The 26,913-nt window shown below is 38.1% G+C and overlaps 1 protein-coding gene across 4 annotated transcripts in view; it reads right to left on the bottom strand.

Moving 5' to 3' along the window:
* Positions 1–26,639, bottom strand: part of ATRNL1 (attractin like 1) — a 462,013-nt gene extending 435,374 nt beyond the window's left edge. For 2 of the 4 annotated variants that reach the window (XM_071749489.1, XM_071749490.1), the window contains exon 1: positions 25,558–25,983. In XM_071749489.1, the coding sequence (XP_071605590.1) occupies positions 25,558–25,850 (293 nt within the window). In that variant the 5' untranslated portion in view covers positions 25,851–25,983. Of the gene's footprint in view, positions 1–25,557 lie in introns of all 4 variants that reach the window. The other 2 variants (XM_071749487.1, XM_071749488.1) reach the window with 2 other exon arrangements.
* Positions 26,640–26,913: the final 274 nt, after the last annotated feature.

Below are 26,913 nucleotides of genomic sequence, written 5' to 3'. Positions count from 1 at the left end.
GGTTTATTCACCACACAAACCAAATAACTTTGTTTTAGAATTTCTTTTTGAAAAGCAGAAAAATTACAACAGAAAACTTGGCCCCTTCAAATTGTGTCTTGACAAGGACAGTGCCAACTCAACCAACAAAAACAAAAGTTTCTGCTGAAGTTTCCCAAGCCCTTCTTGCTCTAATTTGCCAAAGCATTCAGTAGTAGGCAGTAGTTCAAAAGACACAGCTGAAGCTGGCAACAGAGAAAGAGGGCACCAGGGAATATTACCTGGAATGCCCCACTCTCCCTTTAAGGGAGTACAACAGCAAGATTAACAACTACATGACCAGAGCTCCCCTAAGCCTCTTCATGCTGTCCTTCCAGGGAGGTAGCACAGTATGTGGGACACTGCCAGATTCTTGTCTTACCAGTGAGAGATACAGAAAATCTAGGACCATCTTTTCATGAGCAGAAATGCTTAGAATTGCTCCTAGGGTACCAGGCTGAACCCACTTCCCTCTCAGAGATAGGCAATCTAACTCCTGGTGTGGTATTTGTTTTATAACAAGAAGGAGGTTTTGTTTTTAATTAGAATGAAGGTTTTGTTTTTAATTAGAATGAAGTAAAAATCACTTATTTATCATGTTCTGGATGATTGGTTTTGCTGTTCATAAAGTTCGGCTACAGGTAAGGAAAAAAAACCTAAGTCATCAGACATGACAAACTAACAAAACCAATTTTCAATTGTCCTTCCAGATTTTAGATAACCATGCAAAAAGCGATAAATTTAAAACAAATAGAAAAAAAAATTGGCTAAGACACCTTATTAAATATTCCTTGAAAGATTCTGTGTTGCCAATATGGTGAAAAAGCAGTATTCATCCAGAATTTCAAAGCTGTTCACAATCCAGGTCAAAAGAAAACCCACAGAACAACAAAAGCACATCTTAACATTGCTTTTAATTACCTCTCTGTTTCTTGACTAGAATTTGATGTTTGTCCTAGTGTTTCCAATAATTCAAGACTCAATTCAAAACTGATTCAATGTTTATCAACACAAAAATAATTTCTCTTGTCAATACCAAGAATGAATTTGCACGTTTAATAGCGTAACAATTCACAGGAAAGAAAACTTAATTTTCCTTAAACTTTCAGTTGACCTTAAACCTTTTCAATACTTTTGCATTATATAATATACTCCTTAAATATGTGACTGCTTCCAAACCATAGTGGTTCAAGCAGAAACTGGTGCAATTGGAGTTACAGAAACAAAAAAACATTCAGTGCAGTTTGAGGGAAAAAGCTCCATCACCTCAGACCACAGCTGAACCTTGACTTCTGACAGAGTTTCTGGTTATTGCTTCTCTTCTGTTAGATCTCCTCCAGCATAAGCATCTGTTCAGCAATGCTTACAAAAAAGAATAGAGATTAAGGGCTGGGGGGTCAGGAGGGGGTAGAGGTTCTAGAGCTGAAAGGCTAAAAGGAAAACAACATCCCAGTATGTCCCCCCGTACAACACATCAAATGTTTTCAGAATATACTTGTGGCTACATTTTTCATCATGCACCCCACAATCAAACCCAGCATCTTTGTGGCCTTTGATTAGTAACCAGACAATGCTCTTAAATCTTTAATCTTAGCTTCTATCACTCTTGACCTCAACCCTCTGAGGACAGCATTGTGCACAGCACTGTTAGTAGGTCATTAAACTGGAACACATGGCTAAAGCAAAACTCAGAGGATTTCTAGCATGGCTTCTTTTCCAGTAAGGAAGCTGAAGGGTTTTCATCAGCACAAAAAGATCCAAAAGGCTTACTGAGTCATCCCCAAAGTAAGCTTTTATTCAAAACAGGAAAAAAAAACTATGTATGCTATGCATGCACAGTCTTAAAAAAAAAAAAAAAGTTCCTTCACAACTAGATGTATTTTATAGCATCTCAAAATTGCAGTTGCAACAAATTTACAAAATACAATTAGAAAGCTGATATTTCATTCACTGCTGTAAGAGACAGAAGTTTAATAATTGGGATTTAAAATATAGCTATTTTTACAAACAACTCATTTAGGAGATGAAAAGGGGGGAGGAAGTGTTCATCGAAACAAGGTGGCTTAGTTCCAGTGACTATATTGAGTAAATGAATTATACACTTGTGGATAAAGTTTTATTTTGATCTAAAACTTAGCTCACTTTTGTCAACTGTTCACAAAATCCACACCTGTATTTATACTTGAACACATATATTCCCAAAAAATAGGTGCCAGCTACAGAATCAGACTGTATACAGAATGAGCCAGCAGAGGCAGAACAAGGCACCATCTTCTTACAGAGGTTATTTTGCCCCATCCCTGCATCCCATCTAACAAAGCAACGAAGCAGAGACCCTTTTCTCCTCACTTCTCTCTCCTGGACAGAATCCAGACAGAGCTATGGTGTAAATGCAGTGACCCACCCAGCTGTACACCCCCCCCCCCCCCCCCAAGCACCCTTCACCACCTCCCAAGTCTGGAGCCAGATCAGAAGTGAGAACAGATTCACCTCTTGACCAACAAAGGCACTCAGATTCTGTTTAATTCTGTCTCAATTACTCCCCCTCAAATAACTACCTTAATAAAAGAGCTGCTTTATAAACACCAAGCCTACATCACTACAGACAAGACTGAGATGGCATCTTCAGCCTGGATTTTGGGAATTGTCAGGCTCATGTCAGCTTTTGCATTTAATTAGAAAATAAGCCAAAATCTTTGCTTACAAAGTCACTGGGAATAAAAGTTTTTAATCCCTTTACATTCCAAAATGCTTTTTCTTCAATCAGCCTAAGGATCCAAGTGTTCCATAGAAGTTCTTAGGCTGCAAATCCATTTACTAAGGATAGGATTACACAGCACATGTATATCATTTTACATATGATACTTTTAGGGAATTTAAACTGACAGGGCTGCTTTAGAAAGCTTTAAGTAGGTAAGTGAGCTTTATGGAAGTATTTACTCATATTTCTTGAGCTGTACTAAGCTTGAAAATTGACACAGTCATTGCCTAAATTACTTTTGCTATAAAATCTGCAAGTTTCTCATTGTTACAAACTTTAAAAATAACTTATTGTTGCTTCAATCAGATATTAATGTTCAAAAAAAAAAATAATTCACAATTTATCCCCTCTTCACATAATAAAATCTTGCTTTAAATTCATATTTAGGCTAAGATCACTGCATGGAAGAGGACCAAGTCTGGCAGGTACTTACAGCAAGTGTAAAGTAAAAAGTAAAGTAAAAGTAAAGTGAGCTTTTCCTGTCCAGACAATCTTAAGTACACAAACCTCAACAGCTTTCTCTGTGAATTTACCATGCACACACAGTCACTCTTCCTTCTGTCTACCCACAGCAATGCCCTGAGCACTTCAGCTCTGGACTGGGTTTGCAGGCACAGAGGATCAGGTTTTATGGACCAGACAGGGTCAAGCTCATCTCCAGAAACCTGTTGGAAGGCTCTCAGTGCTTTTGAGCTGTAGTTCTGAACACTCTTCTCATTATTGTTTCCAACACTCATTAGCAAAGAGTAGCATGATGAATATAAGAAACTTTGCACACACCGAAAGAAGAGGGATCTTTTTTGTAGCAATGGAGCAAAATATAGAAAGGGAAAGTTACTTGTCTCTTAAGTGGGTGGCTGAACTGCAAATAAAGGCATTTAAGATGGGAATCAATCTTCAGAAACAGATTTAAGCTATAAGCAGGCCATATAAAACTGTGAAGAAAGAGACCATCATAGGAAGCTTTCAGAGTAATTATGCATTTGTATAGATCAGTAGTTTCCCATATGTTTCATTTCTCCAGCTTTTTTTTCTTTTTTTTTTCTTTTTTTTTTTTTTTTAATTCACAGCCATTCAGATCTGTGGTACTCTCCTGTAAGCATCTGAATTTCCTCAGCACCATCCTGCAGCTCAGTCTGCCCAAAGGATTAAGAGAGCTGCTGTAGAGCCCAGCTGGGGTAACAGCCCCACGAGGGCAGAAACATCTGCCTGCTTCAAAGCAGGAAAAAATCCAGAGCTCTGGGTATCCACCTGCTATTCCATCAGAAAATAAGGCAGGTACATATTGTTAGGCCACAGATTACTTTGCAGAATTGTCTGCACAAAAAGAATTTAACAGTTTTAAGCAGTCCTGGGTGACAGGCAAGCCCAGAGTGCAGAGCCACATCTCTTATGAATAAGGTTGAACAGAGTCCTCTTCCACACATTGATCCTAAAATAGAAGTTACACACAAATTCCACATCTGCCACATTCTTATCTTGAGCTTCAAAAAGTTCTTCAGATGCTCAGCACTGATGTGAACATTCTATCAAATCATGACAACTCAGCTGTTCAAGTGCTTCATTGGAGACAGAAAAAAAAATAATGTTGAATCCAGAAATAATTTTACTTGAAGATTCAGGGGTGTATAATAAAGGGAAAAAAACCAAATGAACTATGGCAAGAATGGTGAACTAAAATGTTTAAAACCCTGAAAACAGCTGTAGCTTACAGATAAATCCTCTATACAAAGTATAGTCAATATACAATGAAGTACAAATAATCCTGAATGCCATGGCATGTTCTGAAAGTCATTTTCATCCTTACATTGATCAATAACTGCATAAAATACAGAGTATGATCCAACTATGATGTGAAATTTAAGCTATGAGTAAAACAAAAATTATTTTAAAATCAATTACAAAAAACAGGAAATGGTCTAATATATACCAGCTGTTAAAACATCATAATCTGCAAAAATTATGCTGGGCTACAGTGGTACTTAACAGAATTTATTAGGTCACATTCTTGTTCTCAGTAGAAATGCTCTTTTGAATGTGCTTATTGATCAATAGGATGTCCAGTACCATAGGTTTTTTTGGAATACAAGCTTTCAGGTATTCATTAAGATTCAAATACTCAAAAATTCAATAACATCTAATCCACAGAAGCACTGCAAAGCTGTATCAGAATAGTCACTGTCTGAGGCAGGGAAGATACACATCTCCTTTGCCATTGCCACTTTTAAATTTAACAACAATTTTAACACAAACTGCTCAGAATAGTTTTGGTTACATGGCTTAACATTTCTATGAAAACTAGCATGATAATTGGTTAACACAGCTCTTAAAGGCTTACTTTTGAAATTATTACCTGAAGGAGTAATTTTTCATATATGTAATTGCAGATAAATCTTGAACTGTGGATTTGCTCATAAAAACTTAATTATATTAAAAATTCTTTTTTTAATATATTAAAGGCGTGAGGGTTTGATTAATTTGCAGGTAAAACAATAAATTAAGGCTACCCTTAAGCTGTCTGAGACATTTGCAAGAAGTGCTAAGAACACCTGTGAATTGTTGGACATTTATAATTCCAGGTATTTTTAAAACTGCCTCACTAGATGAGCAGAGATGATTAAAGAAATGGAACAGGCTGAGCTGGAAGAACATACTTTGAAATCAGCAGCAAGAGAGAGTATGCAGACAAAAAAAAAAAACAAGTGGAGAATGATAGCTAAAAAGGGTGAAGAGTAGTTGTTTCAAAGATTTTTGTAAGCATTGGTAAGGAAAATGATCCAGTGAGAGAAGGATCATAATAAGGATCCATAAGAGTAGTTGAGAGCCTCAAGTCAAGAGAGGATTCTATCATGAAAGTCAAGAGAAAAATGTATTTCAAGGAAACTGCATAAATCAACAATGAAGGCACAAGATGAAAAGAAAAAAAGCCAACCACACACACCACCAAAAAATACACCCCCACCCTGAGGGAGGCTTTCCTCAAAAAGCATCAGTGTCAAATTAAATAAAAAGTCAGGTTAATTGAGGTTGGATGGCACACATTAGGTCAACACTGCAAAGTCCCAGTTGTACTCCTGTCACAAAGAGGCCAAAAAGTCCCCATCTCCAAGACATGCAGAGGTGAATGTGGAAAGAAGCCCCAAATAAAAGACCCAGAACAAGTTGACTCATTTAACCATCTACCTGCACAGTCCTGGCTTATCTCATTTCAAAACCAGAGCCTTCCTAAACTTGTACAGTTATAATAATTATAAAATTAAGTATAAATAAGGTTACAGAGATCTCCAAGTATTACCTGGTTGGGGCTGATGTGGGTTATGTCACAGACCACAGGCTGCAAGCTTTGCAAGAGCTGCTGATTCCAGCTTCCTATGGTGATATTTAACAAGGACAGTGTGGATTCTCAATGCACCATTGGCAGGGATCTATGATGGGAAGCATGTTGCAATGGGGAAAAAAAGAAAAGAAAAAAAAAAAAAAAATCCAACCACCACCACCATATAATCAGGCAAATGGGATCCAGAAAATTATGTCAGTCTGCTTAATTAAATCAAAGAGGTCAAGTCAGCCCAACCCTCATGATTCAGGACAAAGGTGGATATTCCTGCTAGTATTCTATTACATTGATAAGGAAGGATTACATTATTAAAATGAAGATAGATCCAGATGTTTTCAGGTAGCCCTCTTCAAAAATATGTCAAGGCTCACAATTTTATGTTCCCAGTGGATGCTCAGCTGCTGTATTTATTTCACAGTCATCAGGAACAGCCATTTCCCTGGCTCATCCATGCATTCAGTCAAAATAGTCAGCTTTAACAATGGTGCATTGCTTGGGGTTTTCTCCCTTTAAAAATGAGGCAAAAATATCAGGACAACCAATACTTTGGGACTCATTATGGCATTGCTAGTGAACCAAACACACAGAACTCATTGTCATCCAGAAAGCTGCTAGCTACACACTGCTCTTATTGGCATGCAATATCAATATATTCAGTCTCCATATTAAAGAAAAAAAAAACCAAAAAGAAAAATAACCTAAAAAGAAAAAACTCAGAACACACCCACAGAGCCCAGACAACTTCCAGTGTTTATACCAAGTCTCAATCTGCTATGTCTGACAACTTTTTCTAGTTAGATGTTTCCATTGCCTTTAGAAGTCCTCTGATCCAGTGATTTTAAAGTCACTGTTAAGGAGCATGTAAAATGCATCACTTGTAGCAAATCTTCAAGTGTGGGTGGAGGGTTCCTTCTACAGTAATAAGTTCTATCTCTTTACTTCTTACAAGAAATAGAGATTGAAATATAAACCAACAGAAAAGCACAAAAGAAGTTAGTTTATATTTTAAATGTACACAGACATAAAACCATCCATTTTCTCTGGATTTCAGAGCAGGTTTCTGGGGCTTTTTTTTTTTAGTGCTTTGCAAATAAACACAACTAGTTTGGGAGGTCTGAAAAACTAGTTCACCATCTAAAAGTGAGGTGTGGATAGTTCATGCAAAGTTTTTTCCATTCATACATTTTCAGGATGGTGATGTTCATGAAAATTGGGTATTAATGGAGAGTATTCTAAATATATACACTGTAACACTTTCTCTGGCATCAACATTACTGCTGCTCAGGGAGGGATTTGGTAAAAATCATATTATTCTAAATCTCTTCCACCACACAAATGCAGTATCAATACTTATTTTGACAACATATCAAGGGGAAGACACTAAATCAGATGCAACAGGTCCATAAGTACTTGGCAACAACATTGCTGGAGCACAGAACACCACCAAAGCTCTTCCTATCAGGCAAAGTGCATAATTACTTTTCAAGTATCAAGTGTAACTAATTAGCACTTCTTAAGCCAGTATGTATGATCCTTAAATCTTGGATATTTACCATCAGGGGTTACTTTTCTAGTGCCATGAAAAAACACAGGAGAGTTACACACACATGATGCAGTAATATCAATTTGAGTGTCCATATGGACATTATAGAAAAGCCAAAGCTGCTTCATCAGCATTCCAGCTGCAATCTGAGGGGGAGATTAGTTAACTACACTGATTAAATTGTTACCTTTAATAACTACACAAGCACAGAAATAATTCATCTTTATAATTTCTTCCTTAGTGTTTGTTCATTTCATAGCATCTTGTGATGCATTTCATTTATATGATTAATAATTAAGATAATTAATAGAAATCAAATAGGGAAGCAAAGTGCAATATGTGTCTTTCTAGCAGTATTGAGCACGATTAATTTTCCATTCTAAATAATTCAAATTTATGGAGCAGTGGAGATGAGCCTTGTGCAATTTACCTTATAGCCAACATGAAATGAGGTGGAAATTCAAATCAGAATTAAAATACTGCTAAACTCCAAAGTAAGGCTAAAATCAGCATACCTAATGAAGAACTCTAAACAACAAGCTTTGAATTACTTAATATCTAATTGCATGCTTAAAAGATAAACTTGAATGCAGTGGTTATAATCTGTAACTTAGTCAGAATGACCTGTTCTATTTCCACTTTTTTTGGGTTTTTTTTTTGTTTTTTTAGGACTACATCCATCAATAGGTAATCAACCATAAAACCAAAACATCTGGGCTTTAGTGTGTAACAAATAATGTTTTCAGCTTAAGGGATATTTGTTCCATCAAGTGTTTGAGTGAATATACATTCACATCAATGATTGCAAATTCACAAACAATTTCCAAAAACACCAGGAAGCAGAAGAAAACAGAAATAAAACACAAAGCAAATGTCTGACAGCTTTCACTCAGGATGATGATGTAAAGTATTAGCTTGAAAAAGCAAAACAACTCATGGAAATAAGTATATAGAATCAGATAATATCACGATTTTACCAGTAACAAAATTCAAAGAACTTCTTCTCCTATCAGGAGAGAAACAAGCATCTCTACATAAGAACACTGGGAAACAAAAGACCTAAGAAAAGACCTAAGACAGTAACTTGCAAGTTAAGCAGCAGACACTTTATTATTTTATACCATTTGTCATACTCTATAAAATATTGTACCTAGATTTAATGCAAAAAGGGAATTGCTCAGAATTAATACAAGCTGTTAGTCTAGCTCCTCATTATTCTATACTCAGTTTATTCTAAAAATATGGATGTGAGGGGAAAGTATGGTAAAATGGATCATAAATTATTGGCATCACATACTTTATCTTTGATAAAGCAACCATAAAGAAAATTACCATTATATAAAGACCCAATAATAGCCTGTGCTGTTAGTTAAACCTGGAAAAGATGTTATTATGAGAACCATAATATGCAAGGAGTAAGGTAGACAGAAATGGGACCAAGAGGTTACACATAAGAAAAAAAATCCCAACCTACGTAGGATTAAAATTTAATACTGGAGGAAGTCAAAAGCTGATCTTAAAAAAATACTCAACGATAATGGCACAAGTGTGCTAGATGAATTATTGATGCCATGAAGTATTGCATCATGAAGTTTTGTACCATCAGACATTCCCCATGCAAAGAGCTACATGATATGGATGCTTAACTAACAGAAAAGGAAAAGAGAAGGGGAAGAAAAAAAAAACCAGAAAAAAAAAACCAGAAAAAAAAAACCAGAAAAAAAAAAAGAAAAAAAAAAACAGGAAAAAAAAACAGGAAAAAAAAACAGGAAAAAAAAACAGGAAAAAAAAACAGGAAAAAAAAACAGGAAAAAAAAACAGGAAAAAAAAACAGGAAAAAAAAAACAGGAAAAAAAAACAGGAAAAAAAAAACAGGAAAAAAAAACAGGAAAAAAAAACAGGAAAAAAAAACAGGAAAAAAAAACAGGAAAAAAAAACAGGAAAAAAAAACAGGAAAAAAAAACAGGAAAAAAAAACAGGAAAAAAAAACAGGAAAAAAAAACAGGAAAAAAAAACAGGAAAAAAAAACAGGAAAAAAAAACAGGAAAAAAAAACAGGAAAAAATCCAGAAAAAAAACCCAGAAAAAAACCCAGAAAAAAAAACCAGAAAAAAAAAAACAGAAAAAAAAAAACAGAAAAAAAAAAACAGAAAAAAAAAAACAGAAAAAAAAAACAAAAAAAAAAACAAAAAACAGAAAAAAAAAAAAAAAAGAAAAAAAAAAAAAAAAGAAAAAAAAAAAAAAAAAAAAGCAAAGGGATTTCCAGAGATCAGGCAGTGATCCAGATGTGGGATTTCCAGAAGCAGTCAGGCAGAAATAGTATCACAACACATGAGACAGGCAAAGCATTATCCAAGAAAACAAAATAGGAAAGATTAAACTGGAGCATGAACAGAGAATGCTATTTGACTGAGAAGAAGAAATAAGAGCCTGGTAAGAAGACACTTGCTTATCCTAGTGTGTGATGATGTCCAAGGTAAAAATATATCACACTTTAGACATAAAAAAAGGACAAAATGAAGACGAAACAGAGAAAACAGCTCTTCCAGCTAAGTGACTGATGCACACAAAATTAGGCTTGTATCAATGAGACTGCATTAAAAATTTAGAGTAAGAGTCTAAATTCAGGCAGTCAGAAGAGATTCAAGAACCTTTGAACATGATTATAACATTTAGTTACAATACTATCATTTCACTCCAGAGTTTGGATCTATGGAATAAGATGATAAAGAATTTACTAATGATTCTTTTATCTACCTCATATATAGAAAGTAATTAAGGCATGCTTTTAAAAATATCTGCTCAAGTTTCAAATGTTCCTGCTAGAATTGTCTGCAGGGTCCCAGGGTATTATTTGTTCTTTAATGAAGAAAGAACATTATGTTTTCACCCAGGTTTTAGGTCCCTGCAAACACATGATGCCTTTACCCCCAAAATTGTGTACATGAACTACTGCAGCTCTCCTGCAAGTGTGGGGGAAAAAAAAAAAAAAAAAAAAAAAAAAAAAAGAGATAAAGCCCTTACAGGGGTATCAATAGCAACTCAGAAGACTCAGCCCTGCTGTCCAGTCCTGCAGACAGCTGTTCCTAACAGTCACCTTATTTTTTTCCAGGTTGCTGCTTGTGAACTCCAACAGCAATGCTTCCAGGCATTCACAGGAATAAATAGTTGTACAAAGTTGGATGTGGTGTCCTCCCTAACATGACCCTACCTACCTAACTCCTCCAGGATTGACAGGCAACCTGGAAGCAATCTGGGAGCACAGCTCAGACGTACAGGGGCAGTGATTTTATTTTAAAGTGTAAGAACGTAAGGAGAAGACAAAACTCTTCTTCCTCCTCCTCCCCACTCTCATTCAGCAGCACCAACCCCAGACAAGAGGTTTGCAGCACTCCTGTAGCTGTTTCAGGTCAAACACCCAATAGCACAGACTCTGAACGTTCATGTAGAGTCTAGAAAAATTCTATTTTCAAGTATATTTGTATATATGTACATAAATACACTAGGAGGTATGTACACTGACATACAGATCTCTTTTATAAATATTTTGGGTTTATATGCAAGACTTCCTTCACCTTTAACTCATACAAGTCCCTGCTGCTTTACAGACAAGCCTTTTTAATTAATCCCAACTCACTTGCCTTCTTAATTAATCCCAACTTGCCAGAATGTTGAGAAGGCAGTAAAGTCATTAAAAATAAAATAACTTGAAAGACTTCCCTACTTCAGGAGCAGCTTCCCTACATCACAAAGCAGCTCCACATTAAAATAAGAATTCAGACACTGTAACAAAAGCACCTTGCAATTTTAAAACCTCCCATTTAAATAACAGAAAATTAAAATAACCTACAAATGACAACTATAAGCTAGCACAACATGAGGACCAAATAATTTTCATCTATGCTACAACAAATACAGCATTAATTGCTCTGTGTGTTTTCTAATGCAAGGCCAAATAATGTCCTAGAAAAATTGAACCATAATACAAGTAATAAATTCATGTTCATTCAAACTTGACTCTTCTTATATTTAATTCTCACTCTTAGCATTGGTCATATTTTCTTTTGGGAAATTAAACCCCCCTGCAGCCCCATTTCCTCCTCAGTTACCCTTTTAGCCCATTGTTTGGGGTTATATCTTTGTAGGAGTGTCAGGCAACTGCACAGCTCATCTAAAGAAGAAAAGAAATTAAAATGTACAAAGTAGCAGAGCTTTCATGATAAATGATGAGAAATAAAAATCAAACACTTTACAAATCCTACTTATCTTCTCCCATTAATAATTTGTCACAAGTTTTACCTTAAACTTTCAATATTAGTTCAGTCATTATTTTCAGTCGATCATTTTGGTGAAATTCCTGCTATATGCTACAATTATAGATATATATTCATATATATCCATTTAGCATTTGGCTCCAACAATGTTAGATAAGCAAATAAAACTCTACATGTAAATTACACAGACTAAAAGTTATACTTCTAAGAATAACAGAGATCAGACAATTAATGCAGAGTCACTGCATTCCATTATACAAGTTTCCTGAAGTTCACCTTCAAATTAAAGAACAAACCCTAAAGAGATTAATTACAACATCTTGAGACTACAGCGACTGAGAGCCAGGCGTGCAGTCTACCTGCAAGTGCAAAATTATGAAGTCTTCTTCTTCCTTGTATAAAAACATTAATTTAATAGGTATTAAATAAAATTATTAGCTTTTTAATTCTTAATAATGTTACTGACTATTAATATTAATTATTACATGACATAGTCACATTACATTTTTATTCCTTAACTACCACTAAGTCTGTGAATGCTCTCTGACACTGCATACCTTAATATTGATTCAGAATAGGGAGCTATATAAAGCCCAAAATCCAATTTTCTGGGACATGCTCACATTTCACTTGTTTCTACCACAGTCCTTGCTGTGCATACAAAGGTTTCTTTCAAATTCCACCTTAAACAAATACTTACACAAGTATGTAGAACCCCTGAACTGAGTTCATTACCACCACAGCTTCTCAAAGTTACTTTCTGAAGTCTATTTGCCCCTCCCAAAACTTGAACATCATTAATCTGATGAGCAAATATCCAGGACATCTGGTAGGCAGAATTATCCACACAAAAAGCAAAAATTTTTGAGTAAAAAAGTTATAAAGCATACACACACACACACAAAACCCTGAAGTGAATTGGGGCAAAGTAAAATTCAAAATTTGTGGGGAAAAAAACCCCAACCAAGCCCAACACTATAAATCTTTCCAATACTCTTAAGCAATATCCTCCAAAACTCCCACATCTGTTATGAAACCAATCCACCCTGAAGACTCCCAGCATGGAAGCTGACAAAAAGTCAGATTTGTGCAGCCTGGAACCAGGTTCCCACTGAACTCCAGCACAGAGATGCCCTGACCAGTGTGGCTTTGCTTCTCTGGTCGAGTTCATGCACAAAGAGGAAGGGGCAGAGCTAAAATGTAAGGACCAGAATATGCAACTTTTCTTGCAGAGCAGCATCCTTAAACCCAAAACTGCTAAGCTCAGTTCCACAGTTCCCCTTAGAGCCATGGTTTGAGACCCTTGCAGGCTCCTTGAGATTTCCAACTGAATTTTTAACAGCATTTTCCATTTTCTGCTTTTCTGTGGAAGCCATTATAAGATCTTCTAGACTAGAAAGTCTTCTTAACTATAAGGCAGGTATATGGTACCAAGAGGAGTGTCATGAGCAAAGAATAGAGAATTCAACAAGGATGATCAGCTGCCCTTAAAAAACAGCCAAAAAATAAAGTCATCCTGTAATTTAAATGATGTCAACAGAACACATGTACTTCATAAATATATGACATACTGAAGATGAGCTTGCAGAAATTGTTCTCATAGATTGCAACACCTCAGAAAGCCTCTGAAGTACTTCTGCTCTGTTAAAAACAAACAAAAAGGAGGGAAAAAAACAAAATTCAAAACATACTGAAAAAGTTCTCAACAGTAAGGAAAAACCCCAAAGCTGATGCTTCCTAAAAATTGTTGATTTTTAATCACTGGATACATGAAAATTTCCTTCAAATATTGTTATTTTATTCAAAACAGAATGCCTTCAAGTAGCACCAGAGTAAGTGGTTTGATACTCTTAAATCTAAGCTTGCAATGGCATAACTGAGAAGAACAAGGAATATTTCTTCCACTAAAGATCTTGTGCAGTTATGCTCATAGTCACCATTTTGTCATCCTTCCAGCCTTGAAGCATAATAATTTACCTTTATACTCCCTGAATTACATACAGGCAATAAGGAAATCTGTGGATTAAAAAGTTACAACATAAACAAGAATATTTCACACATGGCACAGTGCTGTCCTTGATCATAACAGAAAAGCAGAGTAAAGCTTAATTGCTGTATTTAAAAATAAGAAGCAAGATTAAACATGTCCATCTGCTTTGGTTTGCATTACCAGATGGAAATAAAAAGTCAAATTTAACAGGATGATTAAAAAAAATATTGACTGTGAAGAGCAACAGGTGATGTCAAAGAACTGCTTAAAACTCTGAAATAGGAATGCCTTGTAGCCAAGAAATTTAACCACAGTTTCTTTTAACAGTAGGTAAAGCTTTTTAACATCTTTACTGAAAATTACCTCAAAGCTATCAAGCCAATGCAAAGGAAAAAAAAAAAAATCAGGAGGATGTTCTCAAATTCCACTTCAGTAAAACTCTGCAAGTCTCCATCACTCCAAAGGAATCCAACCTACACTGCTTCTGCTTTCCAGTCCAATTGCTGCTTACAAATGCAGTCAATCTAAATTAAAAAGCTTAAGTCCAAATTTAAAGGTATATTCTGCTTACGTTCAGCTGTCTGTCACCTCAGAGTTTTATGTTAGAGGACAGCTTTCTGGATGCATACAAATCCCAAAAGGAGTAAGTGCACTGCAAGGATGTGTATTAAATTGGAAACAAAATAATCCAGCAACCTGTAGCACAGCATTTGAGAACTCTGTAAATTAAGCTGTGGTTTGCTTGCTCCCTACCTACTCCCCACCCCCTTTAAAAAAAAAAAAAACAAGAGACCACCACCACAAAAAACCAAAGATTGACCAACTAAAAACTTAGTCCAGCTTCCATGTCTTGGCTCATTTGAATGGAGGAAACCTTTCAAGATCTATTCCCTAAGCATTCAGCAACTTCTAACCTATCCTGGCATTTATATCTGTATTAATAGCTGCTTTCCATGGAGTCATTTAATGACATACAGCCTGTGTTTGGACAGTCAGTCTAAAATATCACCACAAAACTCCTCAGCTGTGTAACCATACTTGAATAATAAGCTTCATATCCCCTCCTGTATCTGATTACATTACACAGTAAAAGTCTCAGATTCAAGAGCTTTGTTTTCTCAGTGCTGTGTATTTGCAGAAAAGAATGGACTATTGGAAAACAATTCTATCTTCCTAAAATGAGGACTGGGACAGAACTACAGAAAACTCTATAGACTCCCAAGCTTCCATTTCAGTTCAGTCACTTCTTCTGTCACTTCAGACAACCACACAACTTCTGGGCTCCTGCATTTAAAACAGCTCAAAAATAAGGGCCTATTTCTCAAGGCTTCTGTGATTACCAGCTACCTAGGGCTTAAAATATGATGTCTATATACTAAGTGGCATAGAAATGTCTACAGGTGAATGCTTCCTGTAATATAAATGGCTTTTGTTCCCTAGAAAATCAGCAGAGTATAAGCAATTCTGAAATTAAAAACTCTTGGAAAATTATTTCATTTTGATTTTAAAATAGATGCTCACAAATTATTCCTACAAAGTGCTACACTAAAAAAACAAACAAAAAACCCCAAAGTTCTGGATTTAATACTTAAATCAGCCTCAGGCTTTCAAAAACATCTGCAAAAACATTTAACACAGCTGTCTTAGCATACTATTACAGCTGTGCACACAAGTGCAGATTTCTAGGTCTTTGACAGCAGTCATTTGTTTATCCAGTGTTTGTCATCCTTCAAGAACACCTTCCAGCTCCTGTTCTATGTTTTGAGTTACCCTTTAGAAAAGTCTCAGCTGACTTTGGAAGCAAACAGAGCAGATCTGCTGATGTGAGAGAACCAAAGCAGCACACAGCTTAGCTCAGTGCCAGCAGCTCTGTGATGGTTCCCATCAAACACACAGCTCATTTCCCTCCTCCTCATGACTGCTTTGGGTCATCTTGCATACACCACAAATACAGCTGATTATCAAGTATCCTCCAAAGTACATTCATAAACTGTGCTTGCACACACAGGCATGAATGGGAGTTATTGTGGGTCTGGTTTGGGTTTACTGCTTGGGATTTCTTTGGGAGAAAGGGATACTTAGACACATGCACTCACTCTCTAGAATCAGGAAATAATCAAATTCTCCTGCATTTCAATTTTACTAGGAAAGCTGGAACTATCAAATATTCTTCTATATAACAGTATCAAATATTGTTGAGTTCTGAAAGCTGAGATGCATACCAAGAAAGTTATGCTTAACATATTTAATTCACCACTACAATCCATTACGACAAAAAGAAGAGTTATAAACTGCACCATGACTAGCAAGACATTTTTCTGGTTAATTTATCTACATCCTCAGAATGTGGGCAAGGGTGACAACCAATGAAGCACATTTGTCTTGTTCCATGGTGCCTTGTGGTTTACTTGTACCTTGAATAGGTTTCCATGAAGCTCCTCAGGGTATTTAAAAGCCTTACTAAGCCCAGCTCTCCTCCCAGGCTTTTGAACAAAGTTGTTGCTGCTCACACTTGACTGCCACAACTAATGACATAGGTGGTTAAAATCTGGTTCTTTTGTGATACTTCTGATTTTATTTCAATCTCAGCTCCTGCAAGCCAATAGTTACATAACATGTGTAACATGATCCCATTTTTCATTGGAAGCAAATTACTAACCTTCAAGCTAACAGAGAACAAACTGAAAACTCAGAAATATGGGAACAAACGTTATCTCTGTGCATAAAATAAAAATGCACATCTACAATAAAAGTCTCCATTTAAAGACTGTGGATCCAGACTCACAATCCTGTATAACATAATGCCATCCTTCAAACCAGGAATTTATGGGCCTTTGACAGTGATGGAAGAAGGTAATGTCTAATATAGACCATTGTATTCAGACAAGTACAGCAGTAAGCCTTCAAAATACTTTAAGTACTACAGCATATCACAGTATTTTGTTTATAAGATTTAATTCAATGTTGGAAGTAAGGTTTTCTTTGTAGGATGTCAACTTCTGAAATAAAATCTTAGTAGTGACTTAGACAATGTATGTTTTTTTCCAAGGATTCACTTACACGTGAGAACAATTTATACTCCAAGTATTTTGCAATCATAGAGACTGCTTCCAAGTTTTAGAGCCATCTAATCTAATGAGGAAGTGATTTTACTCACCCTTTTAAGATATATGGCACAGTTTGGACAACAGGACTTCATGCCATAATATTTAGCACATTCTAGGAAGAAATGCACTCTGAAATTGGATCTAGCTCATTAGCTGTCCCTCAGCATCCCAGTCATGGATCACCTCAAGTCTTTAGCCTTACAGGAAGTGTTATTTCCTTTTTACAGATGAGACACTGAAGCACATAAATTATGGAAGAAATCCATAAGAAAATGGAGAGGCTGAGTGTCATTTTATGTGTCTGTATCCAACCTTTAAGTACTTCAGCACTTGTTCCACTGCCAGGTAATCCTAGAATATCCTGGCTTTTAAATTCCCTACCAAAATCATGATTCTCAGACATGTGCTGCTTAAAAAAGTAAATCATTTGGAACAACTAGCTTGCTTCTAAACATCATTATCATAAGCAAAGAGGGCTTTTTGTCATCATGTGAGGGTAGTAGCACACTACCAGCCTTAGCTAAGAAATACAAAATACTGATTCAAACATATTATGGAATCCATTTCTTCCATAAGTGACATGAGGTCTCAATTTTGGTAGAGATTTGACAACTTCTTTTTCACAAAATGCTGTTTCTTTAAAAAATTGTTTAAGATGTCTAGCCTAGAATATTTAAGAGAGCTGATTGCTAAATTACTTTTCAGAATCCTAAAAGCTAAGGTTCTAAGTCTGTCAGACAGAAAAAGCAGTTCTTGCACCTTGTGAATCAACAGTGAGAAACAGACAGAGCTGACCCTCAGTTCCACCTTTTCTCAGTGGGGTCTTTCTCCTCATGGAATTCTCAAAGGAATTCAACTCTGATGTTCATTCATGAGCCTTTTAATAATATATGGGGCAACCTAAAATAGTAGTTTCACAGTTCCCACTGCTCACCCTCCTCACATGAACAAAACCACTTTGCTTCCAGTTTCCTGTTCTCCCTTTATTGCTGTTAATTGCTGCAGTTCACTGGAGTGTCCATGTTTTTCAGGTATCTTCATTTATTTCTCCTTACATCACCTCTGCAGCATGTTTTCCAAGAGTAGCCCAGACAGCTTAAATACATCCCATGGAAAGTGAAAGCTAATTGTATGAATTTTCAGTTTTTCAATGCATTTTTTTTTATAGACTGTCTAGCAGAGTTTAAGTTGGGATTTTTCACCAGCACACCAGTTAGAATGGGGACAAATATCCCAAGGATATTCCTGTAGCTTTTCATATTTCCTCCTACCCTCTCCGCCCACATTTGGATACAATTATATCAATTTCTAGTGCAGTGTGACAGACTCATCTCTCAAAAACTACTCATACTCCATTTAAAAAGGTTACATGAACCAGGGTTATGCTTCCCAAAACATGATCATCACACCTTCTTTATTGTTAAAGGAAATAGGAGATGCAGACTGTGGTTTTTTTGCCGAATAAATAAAAAACCATAATAAATATTAAACACTATAACCTATGCAGGCATTTATGTATAAATTTTGGATAGGCTTAAGCATCCATTCGATACAGCTGAGCTTTTTACACACCCATAGCAATGGCAACAAGCATTTGGTGCTGTCTGAAGGCCTCACAGGGTCATCAGCCATCTGTTCCCGCACTTATTTGCTTAAGTAACCAACTGCTTAGTCTGCAAACAAACCAGGCTCCAGAGTCCACAAGCCCTTTACCTAACTCACATTTAGATTCAACCCTACAGATGGTCTCAGACTCAGGCACAGGAAGGGACTCTGTGAAGGAGTTTGAGAAAAGCAGTGCCAACCACCAACCTGCCAGTGCTGAGGATGCTGCAGCTCTGAGAAGAGCTGTGAGGCTGAGGACAATGAACTCAGCAGCTGACACAATGCTGAGCTCAGAAGTCTCTGCAGCTGCAAGCAGCAGGACACCCAGCAGCATAAGGAAAGGTTATTTTGCTTCTACATTTCACCAGTCCAACCACCAGCAGGAGCCAGGCACCTCGGCCTGGCATTCAGAGCTCAAGATGAAATAAGGAAAGCAAATAAAGAAGTGAGCAACTGAAGGTGGAAAAACTCAGGTTATGCTGAGGCAACTCAAGGAGCACTCCTTCTCCATTCTCAGTGAGAAAAAGGGGACAGTATTTTCATCTACACGGGAACATGAAGCTAACACACTGACTGTGTGCACTGAAGGCATGACAGAAGGAAACAGGGCAGCCCAGAAAGGCAGAAAATGAGGCAGGGTAGATGTTCTGGATTAGGGGATTATGCACTTGGGTTTGCTGATTATAGAAAACAGTAAAGATGACAAACCAGTCAAAGACTTTTGGAAAGTATGTGATGCTCAGCCACAAGAAGTGCTTTCAGACATGTACAGATGCTTTACTAAAGTATGGGTTCAACTCAGCCTGCATAAAACCATGTACTCAGGGAGTTCATTTCTGGTTTTGTCTATAAAAATCCATAGAAAACATTCAAATGATTTAGTCTTAGGTTCATGGTTGGACTCAATCTTAAAGGTTTTTTTCCAACCTCTATGATCGATTCTATATAGGAAATATTGAACAACAAAAAATACACCCAATAAAAATAATTCTTAAGTTTTCAAAAAGATACCTTTCCTTTCAAAAAAGCACTTTCTAGTGCAGATTATTTAGTTTGTATGGAGTTAGCATGCACATTATTCCTTACAAATTTAAAATCATGTGAACTATCACTATATTTTAAGTTTCATACATACAGAGAATATAACTCACATTGGAAGAAGCATTTTTCAGAACACCATCACTCCAATAGATTTAAATAAATACCACATTTTATAAGGATAAAATCATAACCACCAATTTTTTTTCACATGTTTAATTGTATTTAATTTGTGTTGACTTATAGAATGGAAAATAACAGGTGTAAAGTCTCACACACAGTCCCAGTGATGTCACTAAGAATAATTATGCATTGTTTGCATCAGATAAATGTCATGATGATGATAAAGGCAGTTTGGCAACTGAGAGGTTGACTCAGGATTTCACCCTATATAACACAAGTTGCACCAGTTTAATAAGGATGTTGTTTTACATTAATATCAAGGCAAACCAACTCTGTGCCATTTCTAAAAGAGATAATTTTCTTTTCCCATCCACACCTGGTCATTCCTGCTGTCTCTCCTTTGGGTCAGCAATAGGCTTGCTAAGAAACATGAGAAAACAGAGAGGCTCCCATGAGGAAACAGAGATTGCTTGGTTGGGAGGTGGCAAGAGAGGTTTCTGTTGATATTTTTCCATTTTCAGCAAGAACTTTAACACTGAAGTGGAAAGATGCAGCCAAAGAGAAAAATGAAGGATAAAGTCACTCTTTTTCACAGCACTGTGAACTTCAACTGGCTACAGCTTAAACTCACTTTCTTCTGAAGATCATTTCTTATGCAACTTTTTTTTTTTTTTCCACTTAAGATACGATCTGCAATTAAAGGACACTTCCCTTGCATGAGTCATTTTGCAGACAGCAGAATTCAGAGTTTTAGACAGAAATAAGGACTTTGCCTGGAATAATTTTGCACCAGCAAAGAAAGCCAACAGGATACAGGTTGCATCAACATGGGTATCACCAGCAGAGATTAAGAAGTCATCATCTCACTCTACTCATTGCTTGTCAGACCACACCTGGAGGATCATGCTCAGTTTTGGTCCCTGGCTGTGGACAGCCTGGAGAGGGTCCAGAGATGAGCCACGAGGATGATCAGAGGACTGGAGCACCTGCCATACAAGCAGAGGCTGAGAAAACTGGGTCTGTTCAGCCTTGAGAACAGAAGGATGAGGGGAGACATCATTACAATGTTCCAGTACCTAAAGGGGGGCTACAACGAAGATGGAGACTCCCTGTTTACAAGGAGCATCATGGACAAGGGGCAATGGGCACAAGCTGCACCTGGGAGATTCTGGCTGGATATAAGAGGAAAATTTTTCACTTTGAGGACAGTCAGACATTGCAGTGGTCTCCCTGGGGAAGTGGTGGATCTCCCTTACTTTGGAAAGGTTTTTTTGGTTGGTTTTTGTTTGTTTGGTTGTTTTTTTGTCCTTGAAGAATGCAGAATCTTTCATAGGAGCTCCAGAAATTAAGAAAAACACGAAGGAGGTAATTGAGAACTGTGGGGAGAACATCTGGAGAAAAGCTTTAATAATCAAACAGAAGATTTCTCTCTCCATAACAACTAGATACCTAGGGCCAGGCAAAGCAGATTAAATGAAGCATAGGTACTGAAAGGTGCTCTCTGTGCAGTCTCCTTCATTACATGTGCCAACTGGGGAGCCACAATTTATCAAATAAACAACAATAACCACCTGAAGATACAATCTACGTTTCAAAGAAAGCATTTTAGAAGACTGGATACTTCCAGTCATCCAAATACTCAAAAAACTTCAAAGGAAGAGCAGTTTCACACACAATTTTTTTCTCTAATGCTCTTCCATACACCAGTGTGCAAACCAGAGACAGAAAGGGGAAACTTTTTGCTTCAACCTGGAGGAAATCTATTTTCTTTTAAGAAGTCATTCTGCAAGTACCAAAACTAATGAAACTTGTTTTCCTGTAGTGCTGCATCTCAAAATTGATCAACTTGGACATCTAAATACACACAGGGCTGTGTCTGCAGCTTTTCCTGCTGTTGGGCCATTCATAATGTTTGTCTCCCTGAAGTCCCTGGAGTCTCAGGACACAACTGGCTTGGGCAGCCTTTCCCTCTCCCTTCTGCCCAAACCATTATCATCAGGAAAACTGTAACTGGCCACCCAGCTCAAAGGTGCAGATAGAGGAAGGAGTGGCAGATGTAACATTAAAAGCTTCAGTTCCTTAACAAATCCACCCAAATAAAACTGGACACTGAGTTTTTATGCTTGCAGCTCTGTTTACATCTTGGGAACTAAGCTGGTTGAAGCTCCTATACAAATAGAACCTGATCACCCTTTGGCTTGCTTACCTTTCACCTGTCTCCTGCAGAGAGGCAGACAGAATTTCTTTCCCCTCTCTTCTTATAATTAAAACTTTAATTTTTCATTTTGGTATGAGAAGGCAAAAAAAAAAATTTAAAAAAAAAATTGAGAATTGCATTCTGGTATCAAGCCTGAACAAAGAGTAAAATAATGTACTGCCAGCAGAGGTGAGTCTGGATCATTCTGAGAAGTGACTGACATGGATGTGAATGACATCCAGGAAGAATAAGAACAACACATCCCTGTATACAACCAGTTACATGTTTTACAATAGAAGGAATATATACAAAAGCTGATATTAATCTTATTAAGAGGAACAAAATAGTACTAGAGAACCCATCTTTGCTCCAGTCCCCAGAAGCATTGGCAAAGTAGTCTACTCACTTGGTATTTCTCCTGCAGAGAAAAGGCAAGGTTACTATAGTATTGTAAATTAATTTTGACACCTGCTTACTAAGATTGATCAGTTATTTTTGACATCTTCCTGCTATGTTATTTATCAGTCTAGAATAGAAATAAAACCAAGCAAAAAATACTACTCAGCTCTGGCCAAAGAATTAATGGTCCCAAGTTAATTAATAGTAGAGCACTTTTTAAAAAGATTACGTTTCAGACACTTGCTAATGCAAGTTGCTCTTTCTCAGAAGAAAAATATCCACATTTCACTTCTATGAAAAAAATATACAAACATTTTTATGTGTTTTAAGCCTGCCCTTAAAAAAAAATTAGTTTTCCTCAAATAATCTAGTGGCAGCATACAGGCTTTACACCTATCCAATTGAGGTCATTAAAAGTTAAATTTAAATCTTTCATAATACAGACACATAATACACACTTCAAACTGATGAAACTTTGAAACATTGTAAACCTTTAGGATAATACAGAACGTTCTAATAACATTTGCATAATCATATCTACATAAATTGTTAGTGCAGTTATGACAGCCAAACATACTTTTCAATCTTTGTGTCATTCTGAAACACTTTTCACAACAATTCTTAATGACAGAAACAACAGCTGCAGAGGCGATACAGAGGTGATACACAATGGAAACAACTTGCCAGATGGAAGTACCACTGCTGCAAAAGTGCAGCCATGGATTTTCTATGAAGCAGATGCTCATGCATCACAGACAAACAGAAACTATATGCAAATATCCCATTATAATAAGTCAAAACTATCAATTGCCACAGAAGTCAGAGTGGTCTTCAATCCCCCAGCCCTAATGTAGATTAACATTCATTTTCCAACTCTCCAGTTAGTAATACATAAACTTGACTTATCACCCATCCAACACCCATCTGAATTTTCAGGATTCAAAATACAACCACTCCAAGTGGCTGCTTGCCTTGTAAGACACACTAAGATATATCATGCCATCCCCAACTCACAGGGCTTCAAAAGCCTTAAATCTTAGAGGGCTTATTTTCATTGCAGATTTAGCTTCTAAAAATAAAGATTAAAGATGAGCTATCAAAAATACCACTGTGAATGTGTTCTCAGTAAAAAAAAAAAAAAAAAAAAAAAAAAATCTTTAACGTAATGCAAACAGCTTCCATAATAAAAACCATAATGCAAGCATCACTGTCCTTTCTAAAGCTAAGCATGAAAGAAAACAGAGGACTTAAGAACTGTATTCTGATTTCACCAGAACTCCTAACAACACACCAGTAACCACTGTGTTAGCTTAGCTCAGAGATGCCCTTTCCACATTCAGGCAGAACTTCCTCTAGGTGGGGATGGATTATTAACTTTCTACCAGGAGTGAAAATCTAACCACTGTGCCTCCTCACCCAAGAAATACAACCAACAGAGAGAAGCATAAGTGTTTTGTCAGATAATAAAGAGAATACCTGTAAGGACTGGTAAAGGCTCCAGTAACCACTCAGAGAATGCACTAATTCACAACAAGCTTTGAAATGTAAGAAATGAAAATTTGCTTCAGGGGTCTGTTGCAAATTGCATGAAGACAAAGGATAGAAGTAATCACTTTAAAGCAAGGAAATAATAGCTCTGCAAGCCTGTCTCCCGCAGATCATTACACACAAAGAAGATTCACCTGGGCTTCTTTTCCTCACCCTCAATCCATGTAAAACCAGCCCATTGTTCACAGCACAGAGCAGGGCAAAGCCCAAATCCTCAATACACACAGGCAACAAACGACCAACTTTTAAATCTTATTACCAAGTTCATATGTTGACAAGATGTATTATATTTGCTTTACATTACCTTTGTAACTCTCTTATCACCACACTTATGGAATAATCCACCAAATATTATTAGTGAGTTGTTCCTTTCTCTGCAGTGTGTATACTACTCCAGCCAACATGTCTGACTCCCAGACACTCAACTTCCTAAGCTAACAAGTTACTACTTCTTTACTAAGGGATAAGTACCTGGATTAAATGTTTAAGAGAGATGCCAGTTACACAGCTTAATTTTGGTACTTCAAAGGGAAAATCGAACTTGAACATAATTTTTAAAAGACATTATTGATATTTTCACATGTTAAATTACTTCCCAAAGATAATATTTGGATATATTTATGAATATTTGAAGACAATATTTTGTAAGGCACAGCTTCACCCATATACATTGCTATTAGCTGGATATTAGAACACTTTCCAGCTGTGCATGTCAATATATTTTAAATGGAGTTCAGGGGTGTTTTATAAAGCAATGAAATGAGATGTCCTGCCCAAGGTTAAGCAGCAAAACAACAGCAAACAGTGTTCTTCACATCCAGTCTTTACACCAGCACCGAAGGGGGTGGGGGAGAAGTGACAGCACTATAAATTAAGCCTTCGTTTCCACTACATTTAGAAAAGCAAGTGTCAGGGGTGTGCTTCCTTCTCACTTATCAATGACTCTGTATCACATCCACTTTTAAGAACTGGCTTCACTGACCACTCAACTCCTTTACAAAAATATGTTATTGTTTTACAATAGCGGCTCTTTCCTCTCCTACAAACCTTGTCACGAGAGATGTAAATTTCACCAAGTTCTGTTTATGTTATCCTGAATGTGCCTGACTAATGCCTACTTCATGGAAACGCTTGAAAGAAAGGAAGGCTGGAATGGGCTAAGCATTTTTACTCTCCGGAAGGAAAAAGTAATCCAAATCTACTAGAAATTTTGGCTCCCTGAGCAGCCCCATGAAGTGCACATCATCTCCATGACACTTCCAGAAGGGACAGCAGGAACGAAGCTTTAGGCCAACTTCTCTTCATCTCACCACCCCCATCAAGTGGAACAGCCTAATTTTCAGCCCTAGAGTTAGTAGGTACGATTTTCTATCAGGGAACTGCACCCTGTGCTCCGAGAAGGTGGAACCATGAGGTGGAGGAGCCTACTTCATCCCTAACTTCCATCACACATGAACAAAATCATTGCAAAGAGGAAAAAAAAAAAAACAAAAACCAATAATAATAAAAAAAAAAAAACAAAAAAAAACCAACCAAACAAACAAAAAAACCAAAAACCAAAAAAAACCAGGCAAGTAACAACGATAGGAAAAGGGGATTATGATAAGCAGACACTTACTTGAACCTGCCCTGGCAATGTTGGCACTGGTCTCCCACCCAGCCCTGGTCGCAGACACAGGTGGAGTTGACACAATGACCCGAGAAGCAGGAAATTTTGTCGCAAGACTTGGACTGGGACACCTGGGCATAGAGAGCCAGGTACAAGAAGCCGTAGAAGAGCAGCCAGCTGTTCACATCCAGGAGCGAGGAGAAGCAGCAGCAGGAGGAGAAGGAGGAGGAGGGGAAAGGTGTCCAGGCGCCCCGGGACGCGGGGGCAGCTCCCGCTCTCCTCACAGCGCTGCTCAGCTCCATCTTCGCGGCGGGGGCCACGGGCCGAGGCGCGGCCGCCAGCGATGTCAGAGCCGCCCGAGCACCCCGGGGCAGGGACAGCTTCCCCCGAGGAGAAATAATCCAGGCAGGGAGATTCAAACCCCCCGCTTCCTTCTCGCCTTCCTCTCCTCCCACCCTCCCGACCCCAGCGCTGCCTCCGCCGGCCCCTTCAGCCTCCCGGCACCTCCTCACTCCCGAGGGGAAGCCCGGCAGCCCTCAGCCATCCGCCCCTTCTCTTCGTCGTCCTCCTCAGGGCTCATCGCTCCCGTCTTCTTCCATGGAGGAGGAGGAGGAGAACTGCTTCTTGACCTTGTGTTTTCTCCTCTCCAGATATGCCCCCCACCGGCGTGCTCACACACACGCACACCGCCCTCCACCATGTAGCCCCCCGACTCCCCCTTCTCCTTTGTAGTCCCTCTCTCTGCCCGCGGCACTCAGGAGGCAGCGAGGAGGAGCGCGGGAAGGCGGGGGCCGCTGCCGTCCTCCTCCTCCTCCTCCTCCTCCTCCTCCTCTCGCCAGTCAGATGGGAAGTGAGGGCGGCCCGGCCCGGGAGCCGCTACGGCATCCCGCACCGGTGGGGGAGGCTGAGCAGCGAGACAAGGAGCAGGGAGCTCTTATCGCCTCTCCGTTATCCGCCTCGCAAGGAAGAGAGGCGGGAGGAGGGTAGGAGAGGAGGGTTAACAGCCCCTCCGTGTCCTAGCTGACAGCTTCCGAGCAGCCATTTTTAAAGCCTAATTGTCATCTCCACTCTCCGAGCCGCCTCCTCGCTCTAACGCCCCCCGCCCCGCGGTCCGTTTGGATCCGTCCCTCCGCCCGTCCCCCAGCGCCGGAGGGAGGCGGGGGACGGGAGATCACCCGCCCCGCAGTCCGGAGCGGGGAAGGTGCAGCCGGGGAAACCGCACACGAGAACCTCCGGTGCCACATAGAAACACACTCACACACACACACGTACACACAGACAGACACACGAACGCACACACACACGTACATACAGACACACACACAGAAACACGCACACACACGAACACACGCACACACACACCTC

The sequence above is a fragment of the Heliangelus exortis genome, chromosome 7, assembly GCF_036169615.1.
Source record: "Heliangelus exortis chromosome 7, bHelExo1.hap1, whole genome shotgun sequence".
Lineage (NCBI taxonomy): Eukaryota > Metazoa > Chordata > Aves > Apodiformes > Trochilidae > Heliangelus > Heliangelus exortis.
This window is presented reverse-complemented; position numbering and strand designations above follow the sequence as displayed.